This window comes from Lagopus muta, chromosome Z (assembly GCF_023343835.1).
Source record: "Lagopus muta isolate bLagMut1 chromosome Z, bLagMut1 primary, whole genome shotgun sequence".
Lineage (NCBI taxonomy): Eukaryota > Metazoa > Chordata > Aves > Galliformes > Phasianidae > Lagopus > Lagopus muta.
The window spans coordinates 56241496-56261843 of record NC_064472.1 but is presented as its reverse complement, the minus strand read 5'-3'; the positions used below and the strand labels follow the sequence as shown (position 1 = coordinate 56261843).

The 20348-nt window shown below is 46.5% G+C and overlaps 1 protein-coding gene across 1 annotated transcript; it reads left to right on the top strand.

Moving 5' to 3' along the window:
• Positions 1-62: 62 nt before the first annotated feature.
• LOC125687401 (transcription factor JunD-like) lies at positions 63-10423 on the top strand. Its single transcript, XM_048932532.1, has one exon. It carries the CDS (start codon positions 63-65, stop codon positions 1341-1343), a length of 1281 nt encoding a protein of 426 aa, XP_048788489.1. The 3' UTR covers positions 1344-10423.
• Positions 10424-20348: the final 9925 nt, after the last annotated feature.

Here is a 20348-nt window from a genome sequence, read left to right as displayed (position 1 = left end):
CCCGCAGCCGCCACAGGGCGGGCACCGGGGAGCGCCGCGGCGCGCCCCGGCCGGCCGGCAGCATGAGCGGCGGGCGGAGCGGGAGAGCCGCCGTGAAGATGGAGGCGCCGTTCTACCCCGAGGAAGGGCTGGAGCTGCTGCCCGACTTCGTGCCGCTGCCGGGTTTCGCCGCCGCCGCAGGGCCCGGCGCCGAGGCGGCGGCTGGTCCGAAGCTACTGCTGGGTGCCGGCAAGAAGCGCGACCTGCCGCCCGCTGCCCCCTCGCCGCTGCCCGGGCCCTTCGCTTTGCGCCCACCCGGCAGCGCCCGCGGCAGCGCGGCCGCCCTGCGCCTGCTGCCACCCTCCGCCGCCCCGCCGCCGCCCCCGGGCTCGGCGCAGGGCTCGGCGCCGGGGGCCGGCGCCGGGTCGGCGGCGAATCGCGGCGGACCGGAGGCCGCGCTGGGCTCGGCGGCAGAGCTGCCTTTGCTGAAGCTGCCGCCGGCCGCCGACCTGGAGCAGCTGCTCATCCAGGGCGGCGCGGGGCTGGGGCCCGGCAGCCCGGGACCGGCGGCGGCCGGGGGGGCCGGCGGGCCGGCGGCGGCGGGAACGTTCCTCTACCGACAGCCGGTGACGCAGGAGCAGGAGGGCTTTGCTGACGGCTTTGTCAAGGCCCTGGCCGACCTGCACAAGCAGAACCAGCTGCTGACCGCGCCGCCGCTCTCCCCGCCGGGGCCCTGCTGCCCGGCCCGCCCCGGTGCCGCCGCCGCCGAGCCGCCTGCCGTCTACACCAACCTGAGCGGCTTCACCCCCGCGGGGCCGCTCAGCCCCTCGGGCAGCGCCTATCCCGCTGCCTCCGCGCCGCCGCCGCCCCCCCCTCCGCCGCCGCCGCCGCCGCCGGGGTTGCCGTTCGGGCCGGCGGGGCTAGGCGCGGGGCGGCTGCCGGCGCCGCGAGCCCTGGAGGAGCCACAGACTGTGCCCGACGTGCCGCCCGCCGCCAGCGGGGAGGGAGGAGGCAGCGCCCCGACGCCGCCGTCGCTGTCGCCGCTGGACGCGGAGAGCCAGGAGCGCCTGAAGGCGGAGCGCAAGCGGCTTCGGAACCGCATCGCGGCCTCCAAGTGCCGCCGGAGGAAGCTGGAGCGCATCGCCCGGCTGGAGGAGAAGGTGAAGGCGCTGAAGGGGCAGAACGCCGAGCTGGCCGCCACCGCCAACCTGCTGCGCGCACAGGTCACTCAGCTGCAAGGCCGCGTCCGCAGCCACCTCTCCTCCGGCTGCCACATCAACGCCGCCGCTCCCTCCGGGCCGCCGCCCCGCGAGCCGCCCCCGGAGGCCGCCGCCGCCACCGCGCCCGAGGCAGGCGCCTGCTGAGGAGTGGCCGGGGGAGCGGGAGAGAGGGAGCGGGGCCGCCGCGCCCGTTGATTTCCGCGGCCACTGTGCGAGCCGGGGCTGTGCGCCGGGCGGAGTGCGCGAGGCCTGTGGAGGTGTCGGAGGTTAAGGTAACTCCTGTTTACAGAAAGACTGAACTTTACTTTCACGTGGGGATAAAAAATAATAATATATATATATATATCTATATATATATGTTTCCTAATGCGCCATACCGGAGTGTATAGCAATCGATAAGCTTCTCAGAGTTTGAAGAAAAAGGAAAAGAGGAAAAAAAAAAAAAAAAAAAGGCCAGAATTGTGCCCTCTGGAAAAGATGTGCGTGTATATAGGTATATTTAAAGCATAATATGGCTCTGTATATTTTCTTGGCATTGATAAAGATTTTTTTTAACTACTGTCTTTCTCTAGAGCTTTAATTTGCCATTGAGAGCTCAGTCATCCAGGTGGGTGCTCGCGCACTGAGACTGAACCTGAAGGAGAGCGGTGTTAAGTCCGGAGCAGGACAGGACGTGTTGCTGGTTCAGCTGTAGGAAAGGACATTTCTCAGCTGTTAGCTCTGTATTTCTTGTGCCAGTGCGAATCTGGGGCATTGATAGTTATTTATTGAAACTTGAACACTTTTGGATGTTGCCTAGACCTTATTTTTATAGATAACGTGTTAGTAGTGATAGCAGTTCCTTGGCAAGAAGAGCTTTACTCCTTTTCTTTCACTGTGTACATTCCAGTAGTGTTTGCTCTTTACATAGTATAGCAACAATTAAGTGCTATACAGAAAAGGGCTCAGATTTGGGGCGGATTCGCTATAAAATGGAAATTCTGTTGTATGCTGTTTGAATAAATTGCAGAACTACTACGGAGACATAGATTTATTTTTCAGTAAAGATCTGTATACATTTCCTCTTGGTCTACTTTGCTCTGAAGAACCTTTTTGCAATATTCCGGAGATGGAAAGAGTCAGTGCTGGAATGTGGAACACGCTTCTGGTTGGGAAGAACTGAGGCAGTTTATTTATTTGTCAAGATTTCACTAGCTGAAGGGAACAGCACAGGGACTTTTTCCTCTGATTGCTTCGACATAATCCTCAACAAGTTTTGGAAAGCTGTAGATCCCCTGCTCGGTGCTTCTGCTTGCCTCGCTTCTGTGCACTTGTGTGCTTTGAGCATCCCCGCGCAGCCCTGGAGCCGTCTGTCGGAGTGTGGAGGCCACCATTAAGAGCAGAGCTCCTGAGCAGGTCCTTCTGTGGAGCAGAGCCCACACCTCTCCAGTATCACTTCGCTGGGGCCCGGATGTGGAGCTCGACAAGGACATCCTGTGGTGGGGACCACGGGCATCCCATGGTGCAGCCATCTTTCTGGTCTGCTCAGCCTCACCAGCAGCTGCTGAACACCTGTGTTACCTCTCCTGGAGCCTGCGCTTTGAAATTCAAGAAGAGAGCCTGGGATGGACTTGCGTTTCTTTCGCTCTTAGTGCTCTTAGTGCTGTCTCTTCCCAAAGTTCAGCACGTTTGGTGCGTGGTCACAGCATAGGCGTAAGGTGATATGCCAGTGCATCAGAATTGGGGTGTTGCAAGCCAGGATGCTCTAAGGGTATTTCTTTTCCCAGTGCATATGCAAATTAGGTAGAAGCCATATCAATAATTTTGTAACTGTTAAATCACATCATCAGAGCCCGTTCTGGGGTTTTATGTGCTTGAGTGTAATGGTATCTTTTGCTGGTTTTAGGGTAGCTTTGGGAATACCAATGAATAGATTCTCTAACAATACAATTCTCTACATGGGTTTGAAGACTTCCTTACAGGTGTTCTGAGCTGGGTAGCTACAGTCTGTAGCAGCACCTGCTGCACGATAGCAAGGCAAAAGGCAGTTTTCACTATGTAGCAGGTATCACCCATCTGCAAAGTTGCTGCAAGACTGAGAAGTTGATAGAAGCTGTTTTTTCCCCACCCTTCTGTGCTTTCCCCAGTGAGAGAGGTCATGCTCTGGGGAAATCCACTGACGTGAGGTGCTCGCCTTCGCTGCACGTGTACCAAGTGTACTTCTTGTTAAAGAGCCTTGGAAAAATATGCAGAAGTCATGTGTGTGGGCAGCTCTGTTTCAGTTCTTAGATCGGCAGATGAGCGCAGGGCTGGGTGGGCAGGGCAGATGAAGGCTGTGCAGTGCTCAGTGCCTGTTCCTCTCCCTTTGGTAGTGCTCCAGCCAGAACATATTGGCAATGCTCAGGAAGTGGGTGCATCCTCAGACACAGGCAATCCCTGTTATCCCTACTGATTGTAACTAGCCAGTCCTTAAGCCAGCAAACACTCTGTGTTATCCCTTTACCCTTCTGGCTTTCAGCACAATGTGTTGCCTCTCAGAGAGCTCATACATGCACTCCCTGAGCAGCCTGCCCCATGCTCTGGCTCCCATGTGAGGTTGGGTTTTGTTGGTGTTGCAAGAGGGTGCTGCTCCGCAACAGTATGAGAGTGGATGACCTAAGCACTTTGTGGTCTGCAACACATGGCAAGGCTTAGGTGTGCTGCTGGGTTTGCTTCAGGTGCTGGTTTCTTCCATTGCTGTCTTCTAAAGTGGATCACTACTCTGTTTTCCCTATGGCGTCCCTATATCTTCAGTTATGGGTTCTGTAGTTTATTCTTACAGTTAGTAAGTCAATTAATTGCTGTTTTTTCCCTCTCTGTATCAGTTAGCTTTTGTTTTGATCTTTTGCATGAATGTTGGTCACTGTGTGATGCTCAAAGAGTGATACCAGGTCCACTTACACAGCTTTGATCTGTGTGGTTCGGTTTCAGTAACTGCGAATACGTAGGGTGCTTAAGTGTCACTATAAAAAAACAATTCATTTCAAGTTCCCTGGAGCCTCAGTGCTTTTTTCTCCATCCTTCGAAGCTGTGCCATGTTTTGTCATACTTAAGCGTGCTGTTGCTGGTCTCTACAAAGATTCCCATAGTGCTCTCAAGCCCTTCTGCCTTGGTTTCACGTTCCAGATACAAACCCATGACAAATGGACAATGCTTGTTTCCTTGCCCCAGGTGTAGTCTCTGCTCTGGAGGTGGTACAGTCCCTTCCTTTATCTGTTTTGATTACAAGAAATGGTTGTGCTCCTCAGCGCCTCAGGCAGTGACATCTGGGTGTCTCTGGCTGTCCAGGCAGTTGGTGTGGGTGGTAAGTGTTCTTGCAGCTTCCAGCATGTCTCAGGGCAGCCCATTTGGCCTGCCTGAGGAACAGATTCCCAGACACAAATGCTCTTTGCACTCTAAGGACTGTAGGTCTGTAGTAGTGGTGCATCTCCATTAGTGAAAGGGCTGATTCTGCTTGTTGATTTCTTATGAACAGCAGTAAGTAGTCTTGCAAGAGATCAGTACCTCAAGGGATTTGGACTCCTGGCTGCATATCGTAAATCACTGTTGAATATTGTGTACTCTTGAAAAAAAAGAGTGTCCATCTAAGCCTTTTCCATCACCTTGGTTTGTGTTTATGTCATTACTGGCTCAGGAATCATGAGCAGCTCATGAGTTTTCTTTTGGTTATCTTGCTAAATGTGTCCATCTCACTTCTGAGAAAGCAGCGGTCTCCCTAGGTTAAGCCCCTGGGCAGTCTGCAGGATGCAGCTGTTAAAAGTAGAAATGTTATTTGGCATCTAATTTCTAATCAGGTATTGTTCAGTGCTGTTTGACGTGTGAAGGCGTAGTATATTTGAATTGTTTGTTGTGCTGAAAATAGGGACCTGGCTGCTACACTGTGAATCTTAACTATTTGAGTCCAGCAGCTTCTTGGAGAAACTTTCCCTATATCCAAAACTAATACATGAGAAAAAATTAATATGCTTGTAACATGTCATCCTGCAATATGTTTTATGCAGCCTTCTGGATTCTGAGCTGAAGAAGTTACATTTTTTTGTGTGTGTGCAACTATAACTGCAGCTGAATGATTTTGCCTCTTCCTTACCTGATTCTCTAACTTTCTGTATTTAGCAGTGAGAAAAATTGGAATATGACATTTCTGTGTACATATTTGACTGGCACAAAACTGCTTCAGTTTTCCAAGTATTTTATTTGCTGTTTTGCTGTAACCATGGGAGACCACTGGGACGGTTCTGAGGGAGCCACTTTTTGGACATTTTATGTGGTTAGTGTTGTGTGCAGTGACTGTGAGTATTCTAGCACAGGTGTATGGTAACACTCATCACTTTCATGCTTCTGTGAGTATTTTGGAAGGCCTGCATCAGCAGAAAAGGCCTTGAACAGAAAGATTTCACTGTACATAATAATCCTGCAAATGGTGACTGACGTCTTGGAATCCGCAGTCACTTGCTGTGATGCTGTATCAGGATTCTACACACTACCTGGTGTGGAAAAGGCAGAACCTCACCTTTCTTATGAACTATTTAGTCTTGTCACAAATAAGTGAAACTGTACTGAGGTGTTGAGGGATTATATCTGAATGTATTAAGACTTAGGCCGTTATGGTTCATCATGGTAGATGAAAGGTTTTATTAGTTCTCAATTACTCCTGTCTTCTGGTGTCAGAGGTCTCTCTCTCCACGCTGCTTAGAAAATGGCTTGCAGCTATTTGTGCTGTGAAATTTCTCTCTTCATAGTGACTGACAGTGGCTCTGAGGGAGGACAGGGGTGGCTTCTGCTTGGAGGGGCCGTGGGGCCATGTGTGACAAACTAAGGATTTGTTCTGTGAGGGGAAGATTACTATAAATAATTATCCTAGGGGTGTGGCTCTAGATCATTACCTGCCTGTCATTTGCTTTTGTGTCTGCCATCAACAGGTCTGCATCCATAGCACAGCTAGTTGTGAGTTCAGTTCTGCTCTGGGTTCTGTACTGGTAACAAACATCGTCTGCAATAGATTAATAAACCTAAGTGCTGATTTCTGTGGAGAAATTATGATTTCTGTAGGAATGCTTTGGAACAGTGGTTGACTACAAAGCCCTGCTAAAACCTAATAGATGTGCTAGCACACTACTGGGTTCTGGTATCTAGCACGCTTCTGAGAAGACTTACTTCTGCTGCTGCTTACTGATTAAAACCTAGGTCAGAGTAGAATTGTAAGCCACTGAAGTAAGGTCTGTAGAGTCTTGCTGTATCCACAACAGACCCCCTGTCCCATCACAGAAAATATCGTGGATTGCAGTCTTTATTTATTTTTTGTTTATCAATTGAGCAGTTTGAAAATCTTTCTACTAAGTACCTTAAAGTGTCTTTGTCAACTGCAGAAGGGTGTGCTCCCCGATTTCTGCTGGGGACTAGGTGGAGAAAGGTGAAACTATTAAAAGTCAGACTTTTCATTGCATCCTCATTCTTAGGCTGTGGTCTGTCATTCAAAAAACCCTAATCAGGAGCTTGAAAATGGCAGAACTGTTTGGTACCATCTGCCTGTCTTCTCCAGAAGACTTCTTGCTATCAGGAAAGCACGACCCTCCTGTCTGACACAAAGGTTGGCTTTTAAGAATGGACAGCCCTCAAAACAAACTTATGAGGATAGTCTTGTGGCTCACACAGGGCTTTTTTTAGAGATCATGCTGAGCTTCAGAGCTATTTTTCCCTCCTCTGTATAATAAACCTTCAGATTTTCTTATGATGCATGGTGGCATAAAGTTAATAGACAGCTCAGAAGAGCCTGCTTAGGATATCCTCCCTTTCTTTCCTGAAAACTTCAAATGACACCAACAGAGAACTTGCCTCTCCTAACAAACAGAACCAGGAGCAGAACTTTTGCTTTTTTTTTTCCTTTGCTAGCTTGTTACCAGATCAGACCGTTTTTTGCTTGTTACTAAAATGGTATGGCAACTTCACAGCACAAGCTGGTATATCTGTGGTGTGTTTGTGATATATGGTGTTGTATCATGCTTCCAGCAGGCCGACAGCATGCATTGTCCTTTTTTTATTCCTTTCTCCATGGGAATAGTTAGGTATTGATAAGTGAAAAAAACAACAGTAAAAAAAAAACAAAGGCAAGAAATCCAAGGAAAGAATATAGTTATCTGCAAGAGATTATTTAATGGTAATATTTATTGTGCAGTAAAGTAGGGAGGATTAGGGTTGCTCTCTGAAATGCTTTTATTCTGCTTTACTATTACTGCTTAAATGTCTTCTAAACTTGTCCTCTTTGGAAGCTGTGTCCCTCCCTGTTTTGCCTGACGAGCAGTAATTTCACACTTACCCCTATTTATTTAAAGCCATGGTAACCACCATACTGAAATGTCATCAGCTACAGTCCAGATCTGAACACTGGCTGATGATGCAAAGGTCTGCTCTCTAATAAAAAGAGGCTCATGAAGGGCGAGTTCCAAAAGGCAGTTACGCCCTGGCTTCAAGCATTTGCTCTAATTTCAAGGCTTTCCCATGTGGTGTTGCTCAATATGTGGCAAAACAAGTTCTTGCGAGTCCCCTGAGCATTCCTCCCTATGTAACAGATTAGATATTCACACTTCATTAATTTTTTTCTCCTTTCCTCTGTCTGTCCACCCCCCGCCCTCCCCCCCCCCCCCAAAAAAAAAAAAACTGAGAACAAAAGACCTATTACAAGCAAATCTTGGAGAATTGCTTCTCTTGTTGCAGTGTCCTATTCATTGATTAACGGAGACACTTAGGGTAGTTGTGCCACCGTGATCAATGTAAACATTTATTTACACCAGTAATTTTGCTTTGGTTGCAGTAGGGGTCAAAGAGAAGGGAGCAAGTGTTGTAATATAGTATTGTGCAATTCCTGGCTTTCAAACTGAAAACGATGAGCAAGCCTGCATAGGCCTCTTACCCACCAAAATCTGGCTGCCGATTCTTACCACACCCACTCTTCTTAATTACGAATAGGTCTGTAGGCTTTTTAAGGTCAAAAGAAGAGTAGAGACCTTAAGGGATGCTCTACTGTGAAAGTGAAAAGTGAGTCTGCAGTTCCTGGAAACAAGTTTATCTGTTATATTATCTCTAGTTTATGCTATCTGGAGAAAAACCTTAGGACCCCTGAGCAGGTTCCTACCAGCAATCACTGCTGGCTCTCTGTTTCTGAACAAGTATTGTTGTTGAAGATGTGTTTCAGCTTCTATACTTCTTAGACTGTGGAGTTGAAGGGCATTCTTCCAGGATAGTTCCTTTCTTTTTTTTCTTTTTTTTTTTTTTGCCGAGGCTTGCTTCTTCTTTCTGCAATTTCTGCCTAGACTAAAGATCTTCCTGAGGTTTAGGGGCCCACATAAGTGCCCTCACAGTATGGTAATATGACTCATGCTGTGTCACTCAGATACCCATGAAAAGGGAGAAGCTCTGGATGGGTGCAAGGTAGGCAAGCAGAAATCCATCATTCTTTGAGCAATACGTCTTTCACACCACTTGAGCGCATCACTTCAATGGAGATCTTTCATCAGCTAAAAATGATAGGACTCCTGCACAGTTGGACTCAGCACTGGGAGCACTTTGTGTTTACCGTTGTTTGTTTCTTGCTCAGTGTCCTTGTAGAAAATACTTACAGCACCATGAGCCTTGCAATACAGTGTCTTGGGGTAGCTGCGGGAACTGCTCATGTCCTGTGGTCCTCCCTTGCCTGATCAACATACCCAGGGGACCTCTAGAAAAGGAGAAGCAGCCCCTCCTTACTGGTTAGCCACCAGCATCCCCATGCTCTTTTTCTGTCCAAAAGGAGAAGTATGAGCAAAATGTCACTTCCTACAATTCTGATGTTCAAACTGATTCTCCCTAGGCCTTTGGGCATAGATAGCACTGAAACGTACTTGTTCAGGGTGGCTATTCAAAACGAAAGGTGGAGACAGAGCAGCTCAGATTTGCCTCTGCTCTTGCAGTAGCTCATGTGCAGGTAGTTAGTGGGTGGTTGTCTGCCTACGTGCTTTTCTGGATTCTTACAATTTGGGCTTATGTGCACCTTCATATTCTGCCTTACTAAATTAGCTGGCACAGAGGAATACTCTGAAATACCCTTCCAAAATCTCTTCTTCATGAAGAATTTTTAAAAATTATACTATTTGAATAGGTGGGAAAAAAAAAAAAACAACCAAACCAAACAAAAAAAAACCGATTTCAAAAACCCTACTTTGAGTGGATTCAGAAACACTTCTGCTTTTTCTTTTGAATCTGATTATTCGGGGAGCTCTTGAGATAGGTGTGCTGGCCAGCAAATTGCACACAAACCGAGGTAATAATTCCGAAACAAAATGCAGTAGCTACTGATTGGCTGGATTTGGTCAGGGGAAGGATTTATGGAGGGTGCCTCTGGCAGCTTTTTTTCTGATGTGATTTTTTTTTTTTCACATAAATAGAAGCTATAGGGCTTAATAATATACAACTGAGGATTATGTCCATTGTATTTTTTTTATGTTACTTTAACAAACTATGTAGTACTATAATCAAATTGCTTATTTCCGAAACAAAGTGGACAATATTGTTTGGCAACTTGCACTTGATTAAATGTAAAACATTTTCTTAATTTAGTGATGTGTTTAGGAGAATACTGTAACTTACTGAATATACAACGGTGATGACTGTGTTTACAATAACTTTACAATTCCTACTGTTCAGCGGTAGCCAACTTGCTTAAGAATTAAAAGTAAGGCATACTGCAGCTGTCAATCTTGGAAAAATTAATGCAATCCTGCTACCACTAGATACCATGGGATGGATACCATGCGTTTAAACGGCAGCAGGATTGTATTCCAAGTCTCTGTCTTAAGTGCTTATGACTAAAAGGCGACTTGCCTTGTGCTCATTTATGTATTCCTGTGTGCAGTACATCAGTTAGAAATCTGTTAATGGTTGATTTGTAACACTAGGACCTTTATGGGGATCACAGTGGGATTTTTGTTCGTTTTTGTTTGTTTATGATCAGAGACTTAGACATCTTGGAATGTATAACATTTATCCTTGTGCTGGAATTGTTTACATGCAAAAAGGTATTTATGATTTTTTGCAAAATGCAATGTGCAATTTTGTACACGTGTTTTAAACTAAAGAGTTTATAAGGAAGATATTGTATGTACAATACTTGGACATGAGTATTATTTCTTTGATATAAATATCTAGAGGAAAATTAAAGTTGCTTTATATTCATATTTTTGGCTGATTTATTTTTATTTTTTATTATTTCACCTCAAGGCATAGTTGTCATTTTGCTGGAAAATCTAAAAGCTAGTAAATGTAGGTTTTTCCTGTAATGTCTTCTTATTACGCTTACTGTGCCACTCCCCACTCCTTTCAACTGTGGGGCAGTTGAAACTGTACTTTCAATGTGTCAGCATTTTATAGTGCAAGGAAGGATTTCTGCTGGTAATGATGCTACTCTTCAGGATAACTTCCCTCTACGCTAGTGTAGATGTGACACCAAAAAACAAAACAACAAAACAAGCAACAACAAAAAGAGGAGAGGCAGAGAGGAGAAAGCCCAGTTGTGTGACATCAGATCTCAATCTGTTCCTAACACAGCCCTGCTGGGTGGGTTCGGGTTGGTTGCATCTTTGTTTTTCTGCTGTAGTATAACCAGGGATGGTAAGAGCTTGTTCTGAAGTCACATCTGCAACAAATCTGTTTTTTTTCCCCCTCTCGTGATCATCCTCATGTCCGTAACTGCATTTCAACATATTCCCATGGGAGGGCTGCTCAGCAAGCACTGCTGCGTGCTGGAAGCGCCCCAGAGATTCCACTTAAAAACTTTGCTGTGGGAAGGCAATCCTGCCTCCCAGATACATCCTTCCCAGCCAGTCACTTGGAGAGTGGCACAGTGCCAAGCCTCAGCAGGAAAACTCAGAGGTGCCAAGCTCTAGCAAAAGCAGAGAAGCTGAGCTGCGGAGGCTGCAAGGCCAGCCTGCGTTCTGCAATACAGCCAGATCCTAACTAGCTCTGCAGAAGTACACAGGTGCTCTGGCACTGTGGAGATGGCAGAGCAGCTGACTTCTGGTTTAAATTGTGCATTTTAAAATGACAGAATCTAGCATGCAAATGTTGGAGGGGAAGAAAAAAGCTGTGAGCGTGCTGTAATTCAAATGGTTGTACATATGCACTTAGAGTTTATGACCATGTAATCCATTTGGTGTGGGATTACTGTGACTTCTAAATTGGAACCATGCCTCTTTCATGCACTGGGAGTTATTTAATACTTTTAAATCTTTATTTTGTGCATGGCTGCAGGCTCAATTTCACACATGCTAGCCACTCCAGTGCAGATTTTTTCCTCATAGAGCCCACAGTACTCTTGCAATACTCTTCACACTTTCTAAACTAAATACAGACAAGAAGGAGAACAACAAGATGGTGAGAGTCTTAAGTGCTCTGATGGGTGCTTGAAGGTATTGTTTCTACTATTGGGTCCTGATTTGACCTATAGAGCCACTTACATAGAAAAGTGTTTTTAAGTGTAATAGAGAAAAACCAAGCTATTTGTTCCTTCAAAGCTCACAGTTCTGGTGGTGGGTGTCCAGAGGAGCCTTCAGAATTAGAAGTGCTTATCAAGGACACAGTTTCAATTGTTTGCGCTCTGTTATTCAGTAATTGTGGAGTAAAAGCTGGATGCTTTGTGTTTGTTGAATGCTAGCCTGCAGGACCATATTCATCTTTTTTTTGGCCTCTGAGATGGCCCTTTTCCCTTCACCCCCTATCACTAGAGGCCTTGCAAGAACAGAGCAGACACAGCCCTTGTAAGGCTTCCAAAGACAGCATCCTAGACCAAGTGCCAGCTTCTAGACCAAGTTTCTTCCTCTTCACGTCCTTCAGGTGGATCTGGCAATTGCGTCGGTTACTAGAAGCCAAATGGCAGGTGACGCAGAAAAGCAGTGGCACCTCTCTGTGATCTGATGTGATCTGATTATTTTACGTTGCAGATGGATAACAGCCTTCGCTGCATTACTGTAATTTTCCAAACTTTCCACCTTCTTAGGTGTGACATAGCAGCGTTTGAGATACGACACAGAAGCTGTGTTGGGTTTCCCCCCACCAACAGTAAATGAGATCAGGAAGTGTAAACGGCAAGCTTTCGTCACATTTGGGCAAATGCCTCCTTATGTGAGCTACCCTGACACATCTGAAATTCCCACCTTCCTCACTATTACTCTCGCCATTCAGCGAACTAGCAACTGACTGACAGCTGCATTGCAGAGAAGGCACTGCACGTTATGCCAGTGATGTGAGAATGCAGTCAGTGCTGCCTTGCTGTCTATGCTGGGTAAGACCCAGGGACAACCACAGCAAGAACATGGCCCTAAAAGCTGGATGGACTTTACAGGTTTGGCTCTCGTTTCTGAGGAGCTCCTAGGCTGCACTATGCACTGGGATTTTTGTTAACGTAATTTAAGTGGGGAGAAAATGATTGAAGATTCCAGAGAGAGAATTACGCAAGAAAGAGCAATAAATACACTAAATGAGAATACTTGCAGCTATTCCCTGTAATTTATATCAGAAAATCAATAACCTCCAGGTAAAAGGTAACAAACAACAAAAGTGCTGGATTACCTCTACTGTCTTGCCACAGGGCAAGACTCTCCAGCCTTGGAGACTGAATATAAGTTGCTGGAAAGAAAGTCTTCCAGTTGGTTTTCTCCTAGCTGAAGGTTTTTGGAGAGTACTGGGGTTTTAATTGCAGATGCAGGTGCTCGCCAGCTGGGTCATCTCAGGACTGAGAGAGCTCTCCCTGACTGCTCTGCTGTTGACCTCTCCGTAATCTGTTTCCAGACAGCCCGAAAGCGTGTCCTGTGGGAAGGACAGAGCTCTTTCAGCCCCTGAGCATCTTTAACCCTCACTATCCCCTTAGGATCACAACTTTCATTTCAAAAGCTATGAGGTCTCATCACAACCTGTTCTGGCAATGTCACAATGCCTGTGGGTGACAGTTTGTGCTGCCTGACACCTGCATAGCACTGGCTGCTGTGGGTGGCTGGTGGGGAGACTCTCCCCACTCTTACCCATTAATCCTTTCAGCCAACTTCAGAGGATACACTGTGTGAGTGTGACTCATTGGCACTTTCAAGAAGTGGCTGGTGCTCCATGTCATGTGGTTCCCCATCAGCCTTCTCACTGACATGGCTGCGAAGCTGCAAGTCTCCAGCTGGGCAGTGTACCACTAGGTTGCCCCTTTCTCTTTCTCACTCAGTGATGAGGCATGCAGGAGGGATGCAAGAAAGCCCATGTTCTTGTAATTTGATGTCTGTTTGAGCACCTCAGGGTGTGGATAGTGTGAGCATGATACTGAAGGCACAGTGAAGTAAGAACCTGGGCAAACAGGAGTGAGGTAGTGTCTGGGACTGCGGAGCAAATATTGGCCTGCAAAGCCAACTTTGGCAGATAGCTGAGAGGCAGCCAGCACAGGGTGGAGAAGTCCAGAGTAGACAAGGCAATGCTTGTTTGCTTGTCTGTGCAGGGGACTCTGAAACAAAGTCTGGGTCACCCAGGCCTCTCAGGCAGTGGTAGAAGGTGAAAGATGGTTAGGGAGGGGGAGAGGGGACCATGTGCCCAAATGCATTACCAGCACTATTCATGGTTTAAAAGCTTCTAATGTGCAGTTTCAATCCTGGCAGAAAGCCTTGTGCCACTCTGGAGGCAAGAAAGTGCCAGATCATGCACCTCAGTACCTGAATAGCAGAAGAAACACTCATGCACACCCCTGAGGAATGGTTCACCTACTACCCTGGAACATCACCTTCCTGCAGAGGTTGCTGGAACTAGGGACCAAAGGCTGGCCTGATCCACAGTCTTTTTCCCACACCTGTGGGAACTGCCCAGGAAGAGAGCCTTCTCCCTGCTGATTTCCACCAGGTAGCCCTCACGAAGCACCAGGCCAGCTGCAAGAGGCACCTGTTGTGCCAAGACATGCTGGGCCTGGTCTCCAGGTGTGCCTGGCCCTGTGTACAAATGGACTCACATCTGGAGTAGAACAGACTGTCGGTGCTATGGGGGTGGGGGCTGCTACATCATCCAACTGGACTTTTGTTTGTGTTGCTTCACATTCAGTTGCTGTCCCAATCCTGGTGTAAGCTGGAAACATGGGAAAACACTGGTCCAAGCTGGTGAGAAGGTGGGGCCATTTGATGCAGTTCCTCTGGCAGATGGTAGTAGGCACTTCAGGAAAAAAATATGACAAGATAAAAGGTCTTCCACCTTCACCTCCTCCCTGCTGCTATCAATAAGCATGTGGAACCTCTGGAAGGAGGGCTTGCTCTGGAAATCCACATTTAAAAATTCCCACAGAAGTGCCACAGATATGTTTAGAAACTTCTGAAAACCACACGCACTCCTGACCTCATCAAAAAGTTAATGGTTCACCTTACAAAATAGTCCATCCATCTGCTGAGTTAAGACCTATTCTCTGCGAATGTCATGAGATAACCCCAGGCCTCATGGCGAGAAGTGTGGAGTAGTGGACCTCTGTTTACTCCTATTTTCCATTCTAGCCTTGATTTCTTACACCTCCTCTGCTCTGCAGGTGAAGAGCCCTACTGTCTTTGCTGCATCTTTGTACAGAGCAGTCCCAGACATCCTGCTCCTCAGAGTCCTTCCTGGTTCCACTACACCCATTTGTGGGTGGGGAGACTAGAGCTACACAGACGGCTCACAGTACAGACACAACAAGGAGTTATGTGAACAGTTTTATTTTTGGTTCTTCATTCCATTCCTTGTAGTTCTCAACCTTCTTAACCCTTGGTTTCCTCTCTTGACCCCTTCTGAGCACACCAAGCCATTCGTGGCACCTCCTGGGTCTCTAGCTGAGACCTTGGGCCTGGGGTCTGTGTGTATGCAGCCATGGCAAGGGTTGCTTTTGCCTTGTGCACACTATTCTGCATTCATCAAAGCTGGGTTTCATGTGTCATTTAATTGGTCTGTTACTCTGACACTGGAGAAGACTTGTGCTGCTATTCGGTAAAAAGCTTGCTAGACTGCTGGCTGCCACATAAACCCTGACAGTACAAGTGAAGAAGGAAAGTCCCCAAGTTTGCAAAGAGTTTGAAACAAAAGCATGAAGGTGTAGCTTACTCTGTCCACAACATAATCACTGACATGCAGAGATCTACTCAGTCCACTCCAATCTGACTTGTTTTTCTGTTAAAGCAGCCTTCAGAACAGGTTATGCCTTTGGAAATTCTAAGGCCGCTCTGGGATTGGGCTTTAGCACCCAATGTTGTTTCTGGGGATTGCTGACTTTCCCCACAGCAGATGGAGCACTCATATGATACTCTGTACACTATGTATCATCTATTTACATCTCTTTTTACATTTGCAACAGATGGCTTGGCATCATTATTTTTTTTAAATTAAGAGGAAAATATATCTAAAAGTTAGCACATTTTCTGGAGCCTATGGGGTTTACTTTTACAGCACCAGTGCTGAGGTTTTCAGCAAAAGGACCTCCCTCACCTTCCCCCTGAGTTACATGAAGAGCTGTCACATTAAAGATGCAGGGACAGGAGACAGTAGTAAGAAAACAGAAACTTGCAAGTGAGATAGGAGAAGGCAGCAATGAATATGAAAAGATGAAAGTGAGACAGAACAGACCTATGGGCAATAATAGGAGGGCAGGAGAAGATGAGAAGTGGTAGCTCTGACAAACGCTGTGCTCAAAAGCTGGTCTGACTCACGTCCCACGAAAGCATGAGATTACTTTATAAATACAAAATTTAACAAAGCGTGAGATCAACAGTTGGTTTCTTGTTCCTCTTTCAGCATTCAGGGTGATATCATATTTTCTCTGGAAAAATAAGATTTGGGAAGGAGGAGGAGAGTTACTGTAAACCAGAACTTCCACACACTCATGTGACTCCAGAGTTGGCAGTGTAAGCATGTTGCCAGCTAGGTTTGACCTAGAAGTGCTCTTGCTGTCAGAAGAAAGGAGATATATGTGATGTATATATGAGCAGCCACTGTACTGAAATATCCAGCTTACATTTGTCTGGAAAGCAAAAGGTCTTTGAGATGTTAGGGGTGAAAATAACCACTGAAATTGCCAGATACGAGCATCATCGCATCATCCTTGTGCACAAAGTCAAGCCTTGCACTGGTCATTGTGCAAGGCTGCTGCCATCTGTTGGATGGTGGTTAGGGCTTGGTGTGACTGGGCTGTCAGAGTGGAACTCTGTATGGGCACAAGGGATCTAACTTGCATCCTGTGAGAATCCTTCTCTGTTTTTTGGCTCAAAGCTTGCTTCCTGAGGTATTTCTTGTGATAAGACTCTGAATGATTTGTTGAGGAGGCAACTAATGGGTGCTAACCGTGTGACAATGGATATCGCTTTGGGAACATTTGAAAGCCCCTTCCCCCAGAACTGCTTGCTCTATACAAGAGCGGATGAGAGTATTCAGGAGTGTTTACTGGCGGAAGATCTGGCCTGTGACAAAACAACTCCAGCTAGGTGTGGGAAAATTGGGGAACGATACCATCGTGTCCTGTGAGAAACAGGATGCAGATGGGTACCCCTGCTCCCTCTTATCTGCTGGCAAGGCCCGGAAGATGGGAACAAAGGAGTTTCTGCTGAGATCCCAGAGCCAGAAGCTGCCACTCAAAGGAGAGCTGACTTGACCACTTTGGATTTGAACTGTCACTCCAAAAACAGCTGACTTCACCACTTTGAAAGCATTGAAAAGGGGCCATCATCGCCATGGTCGTCGTCCTTCTCACCGTCGTCGTTGTCAACAGGACAACTCTGCCTGACGACCCACCGCTACTGAAGATCAAAGACTGAACTACGGACCACGCTGGATCCATGGTGGTGACTATCTCCCTCTTGCTGCCTATAAAGACCCCTTGCTTCTTCTTTCCTATCTTTTCTATCGCCCTCCTTCCCTTCCCCCATTACCCTAATTCATAATAGTGTCCGTCCTCCCCTTCCCCATTTCCCCTGATTAAGATTTGTAATAAACTGGTCGGACCAACATTTGAACCGTTGCTTCTTAATCTCACGCCGGGTATATAGATAATAAAAGAACCTCCTCTCCCTCCTATAAATTGGAGCGAGACACATCCTTGCAGCAAAGGACCATGTCTGAGGGAAGGAAGGTCTCCATGAGGTAGCACACCTGCCCACAATCTCATCAGGGTTGTGGTACTATGAGTAGACAGGTATCTGATCTGCCATGTGCCATTAGGCTAACAGGAATGACTACACAGTGCAGTTCTAGGTGAAATTTTTTTTGGTCATGACAATCCTCATGTGGAAGGAGCATGTGGGGAATGCCAAGACGTGCAGGCGGAGCTCTGGGCAAAGGCTCTGGGCAAAGGCTCTTAGTGGCCAATGGAGAAGTGGTGCACTGTATTTATGTCTCTCACGGCTTGAGCATATGCACCTGCAGGGTGTGATGCCTCTCTTTCACTAGACTATTTTGACCCATGGACCTTCACTGCAGTAAATCAGATGATGCTCCTACTGTTTCTTGCTTGGTGTTTCTTAGCAAGCAAACATGGTATGGTGGGTGGATGCAAAGCTGGTTTACATTTTTACGCTAGTTTTACTCCTCTGTAAATCCTACTCAGTAATGACTAATCCACAAGTTGATTCCCCTTTCCCATTCGGATTATTTTATTTTCACTAGATTTTTGTGTTTGAAAAAGTTTAACCATTTAGTGTCTACCTATCATATAGTATTTTTCAAATACTATAAGGCTGGCTCTAAGGCACTACCCCAGTGCTAATTGTATGTAAAGCAGTAAGTCCCAGGACTGAGATAAAAGCAAAGGTAATTGAAATAGTAAGACACAGAGCCCCCTGAAAGAAAAATACTTGCAGGAGAATGCACAGAAAAATCAAACTACAAAGGAAACTATGGAAAATGCCTACAAGAAGTCAGGCAAGTAACCAAGACTAGAGAAGCCCACCCATCCTGGCTCTATTCATGAATGTTCCTGTAATGACAAGGGCTGCTTGGGCCCTGCAGCCTCTGCTTACTAACTGTCATCTTTTCCAGGAAGTGCTACCAGGACTCATCACTCTGGATGGAAGCCAGGAGGACATAAGCAAGCCAAAGCTGTGCTACTTTGTGAAGAGTTGTGTAACTAATTCCTGCTGGGCTTAGGTCAGTCCGCAGCAGCTCAAAGAAAGGCAGTAACTCCTCAGCATACTGTAAGCCATGCCCCAGGAACCTCAAAAAAGCCATACAGAAGGTTGGAGAGCTCTGCAGATCCATCAAGGAGCACAGCATGAGAAGGCTCGCTCACTTGGTGATAAATAGATGTTTAGACTAGATGGTCTTAGGGGCCTTTTCTAACCTTAATGATTCTATGATTCTATGACTCTAACAACCTCACCAGCTCACAGAGGTTCTGGGCCAGATCATACAGCTTAGCCTAGGATCAGCTAGCCTCTCTGTGACGAGGTGAAGTGCTTGTGCAGCACTATGGGTGCAGTGGGGCTCATCTTGCCTAGCTGTAACTTCCCCCCATCTACTCACCAACATTGGTACCCAGGCTGTTGCTGCGTGCTTTGTTTTCTGACTGTCTCACTGTACTCATGGGATCACCAGAGATCTCTGCTATGCTTTGGTCTCCCCAGCCTTTGCAAGGGAGTATACCTTCCCCAGAGCTATTCTTTCAGCCATTTTTCTGATGGGCTGGTGTTCTCCTGCCTCTCCTCCTCCTCCAAAGGGTAAGGATCTACTTGCCTCCTCCTGCTCCTTGGCAATGAAACTCTTGTTGTGTAATCTCCTGGCTTATGAGGAAGCATTTCAGCTATTCCCTATGTCCTTCTGCCCCCAAATCTACTGTTGCATCTGCAGTGTGAATCAGTAAGAGGCTCAGTGAGATATAAAGTGGAGCACAAGGCAAAACGGAAAAATGTCTGCTGCTTTGAGGCCCACATGGCTGTTTCTGCTGGTGATCTCACAAATAAAGTTACTGTTACTGATCACCTCTTTCTTCCAAGCAAGATGAAATGAATCAACAGCAAAGATCTGAATCTTGGAAAGGGTTTTCCTAGCAGACAGAACGGGCTGTTCATGGGATTTCCAAATAAATGGATTTAATGATACCATGTTGATATTCCTCGTGATTTTTAATCATGTCTTACATATTTTAGGTTTTGATTGTTCTTGTTCTTGTTGATTTTCCCCCCCTTTTTTTCTGAGCCTCTTGTAGTTGCAATATAATTACTGAGTTCTCCTTTTCTTCTCATACTGAGCTTTTTTTTTTTTTTTTTTTTTTTTTTTTTTTCCCTTATGGGAGCTGTGAACAAAACCATGAGAACAAGAACCCTGGGGACTCAAAAAAATACCTACGTGTAAATAAAGGTTAACACCACAGAGATAATTTTCAAAGCAATGCCTTGCTTTTCTTCAAGAAAAGACTTGCACTCGACAACCTCAATGACAGAGAAAACGAGTCTCTCCAGACATGATTGAAACTGTATGCAGTAGCTCCTCAGTACATGGGCTTTTCTCCAGCCTCCCAGGTGCAAATAGAGCCCTGGTAACTGCATGTCCACTACATTGCTGTGCTTTTTCTGGTATTTTCTTCTCTTGCAGTAATCAAACCAGGGGCATTATCAAGAAACCTGAACCAAAAACCTGAAAAATGTTTTTCATTCTTTCTGGGGGGAAGACAGCAGATCAAGGGTGCCCAGCTTCTTGAGCAAGGAGGATGAGGCTGTTCTGAACTGTCTTCTTCAGGTTGCTACGCTTGACTTTTTAACAAGGCACCTTCCTCACCTTCTTTACTGATCCAGAGCCAGCGAGCTGAGAGGTAGGCTGGACATCCAGGGGCAAGGCGCTAAGAGGTGAGGTAGGAGTGATTAATCAAAACTTGCTTTTCATTGTTCATTGTGCACCAAAATAAAAAAAGTCAGATGGGAAAGATGTAAAACCCAACAGAGAAGAGAGAAGTGAGCCTGGAGCAACTTCAGGTTTGTATGGTGAACTCTGAAAACTGTAGTGGGAATAAAAACATCATCTCGACTTAAACTAGCTCAGCAATGAGGCATGTACTAATAGCTAGTTTGAGTCAACTTGAATTAAGCAGGATCCCATGAGCTCCTGAGATGAGCCCGGACATGAATGTAGCACAGCCCCTGGCAC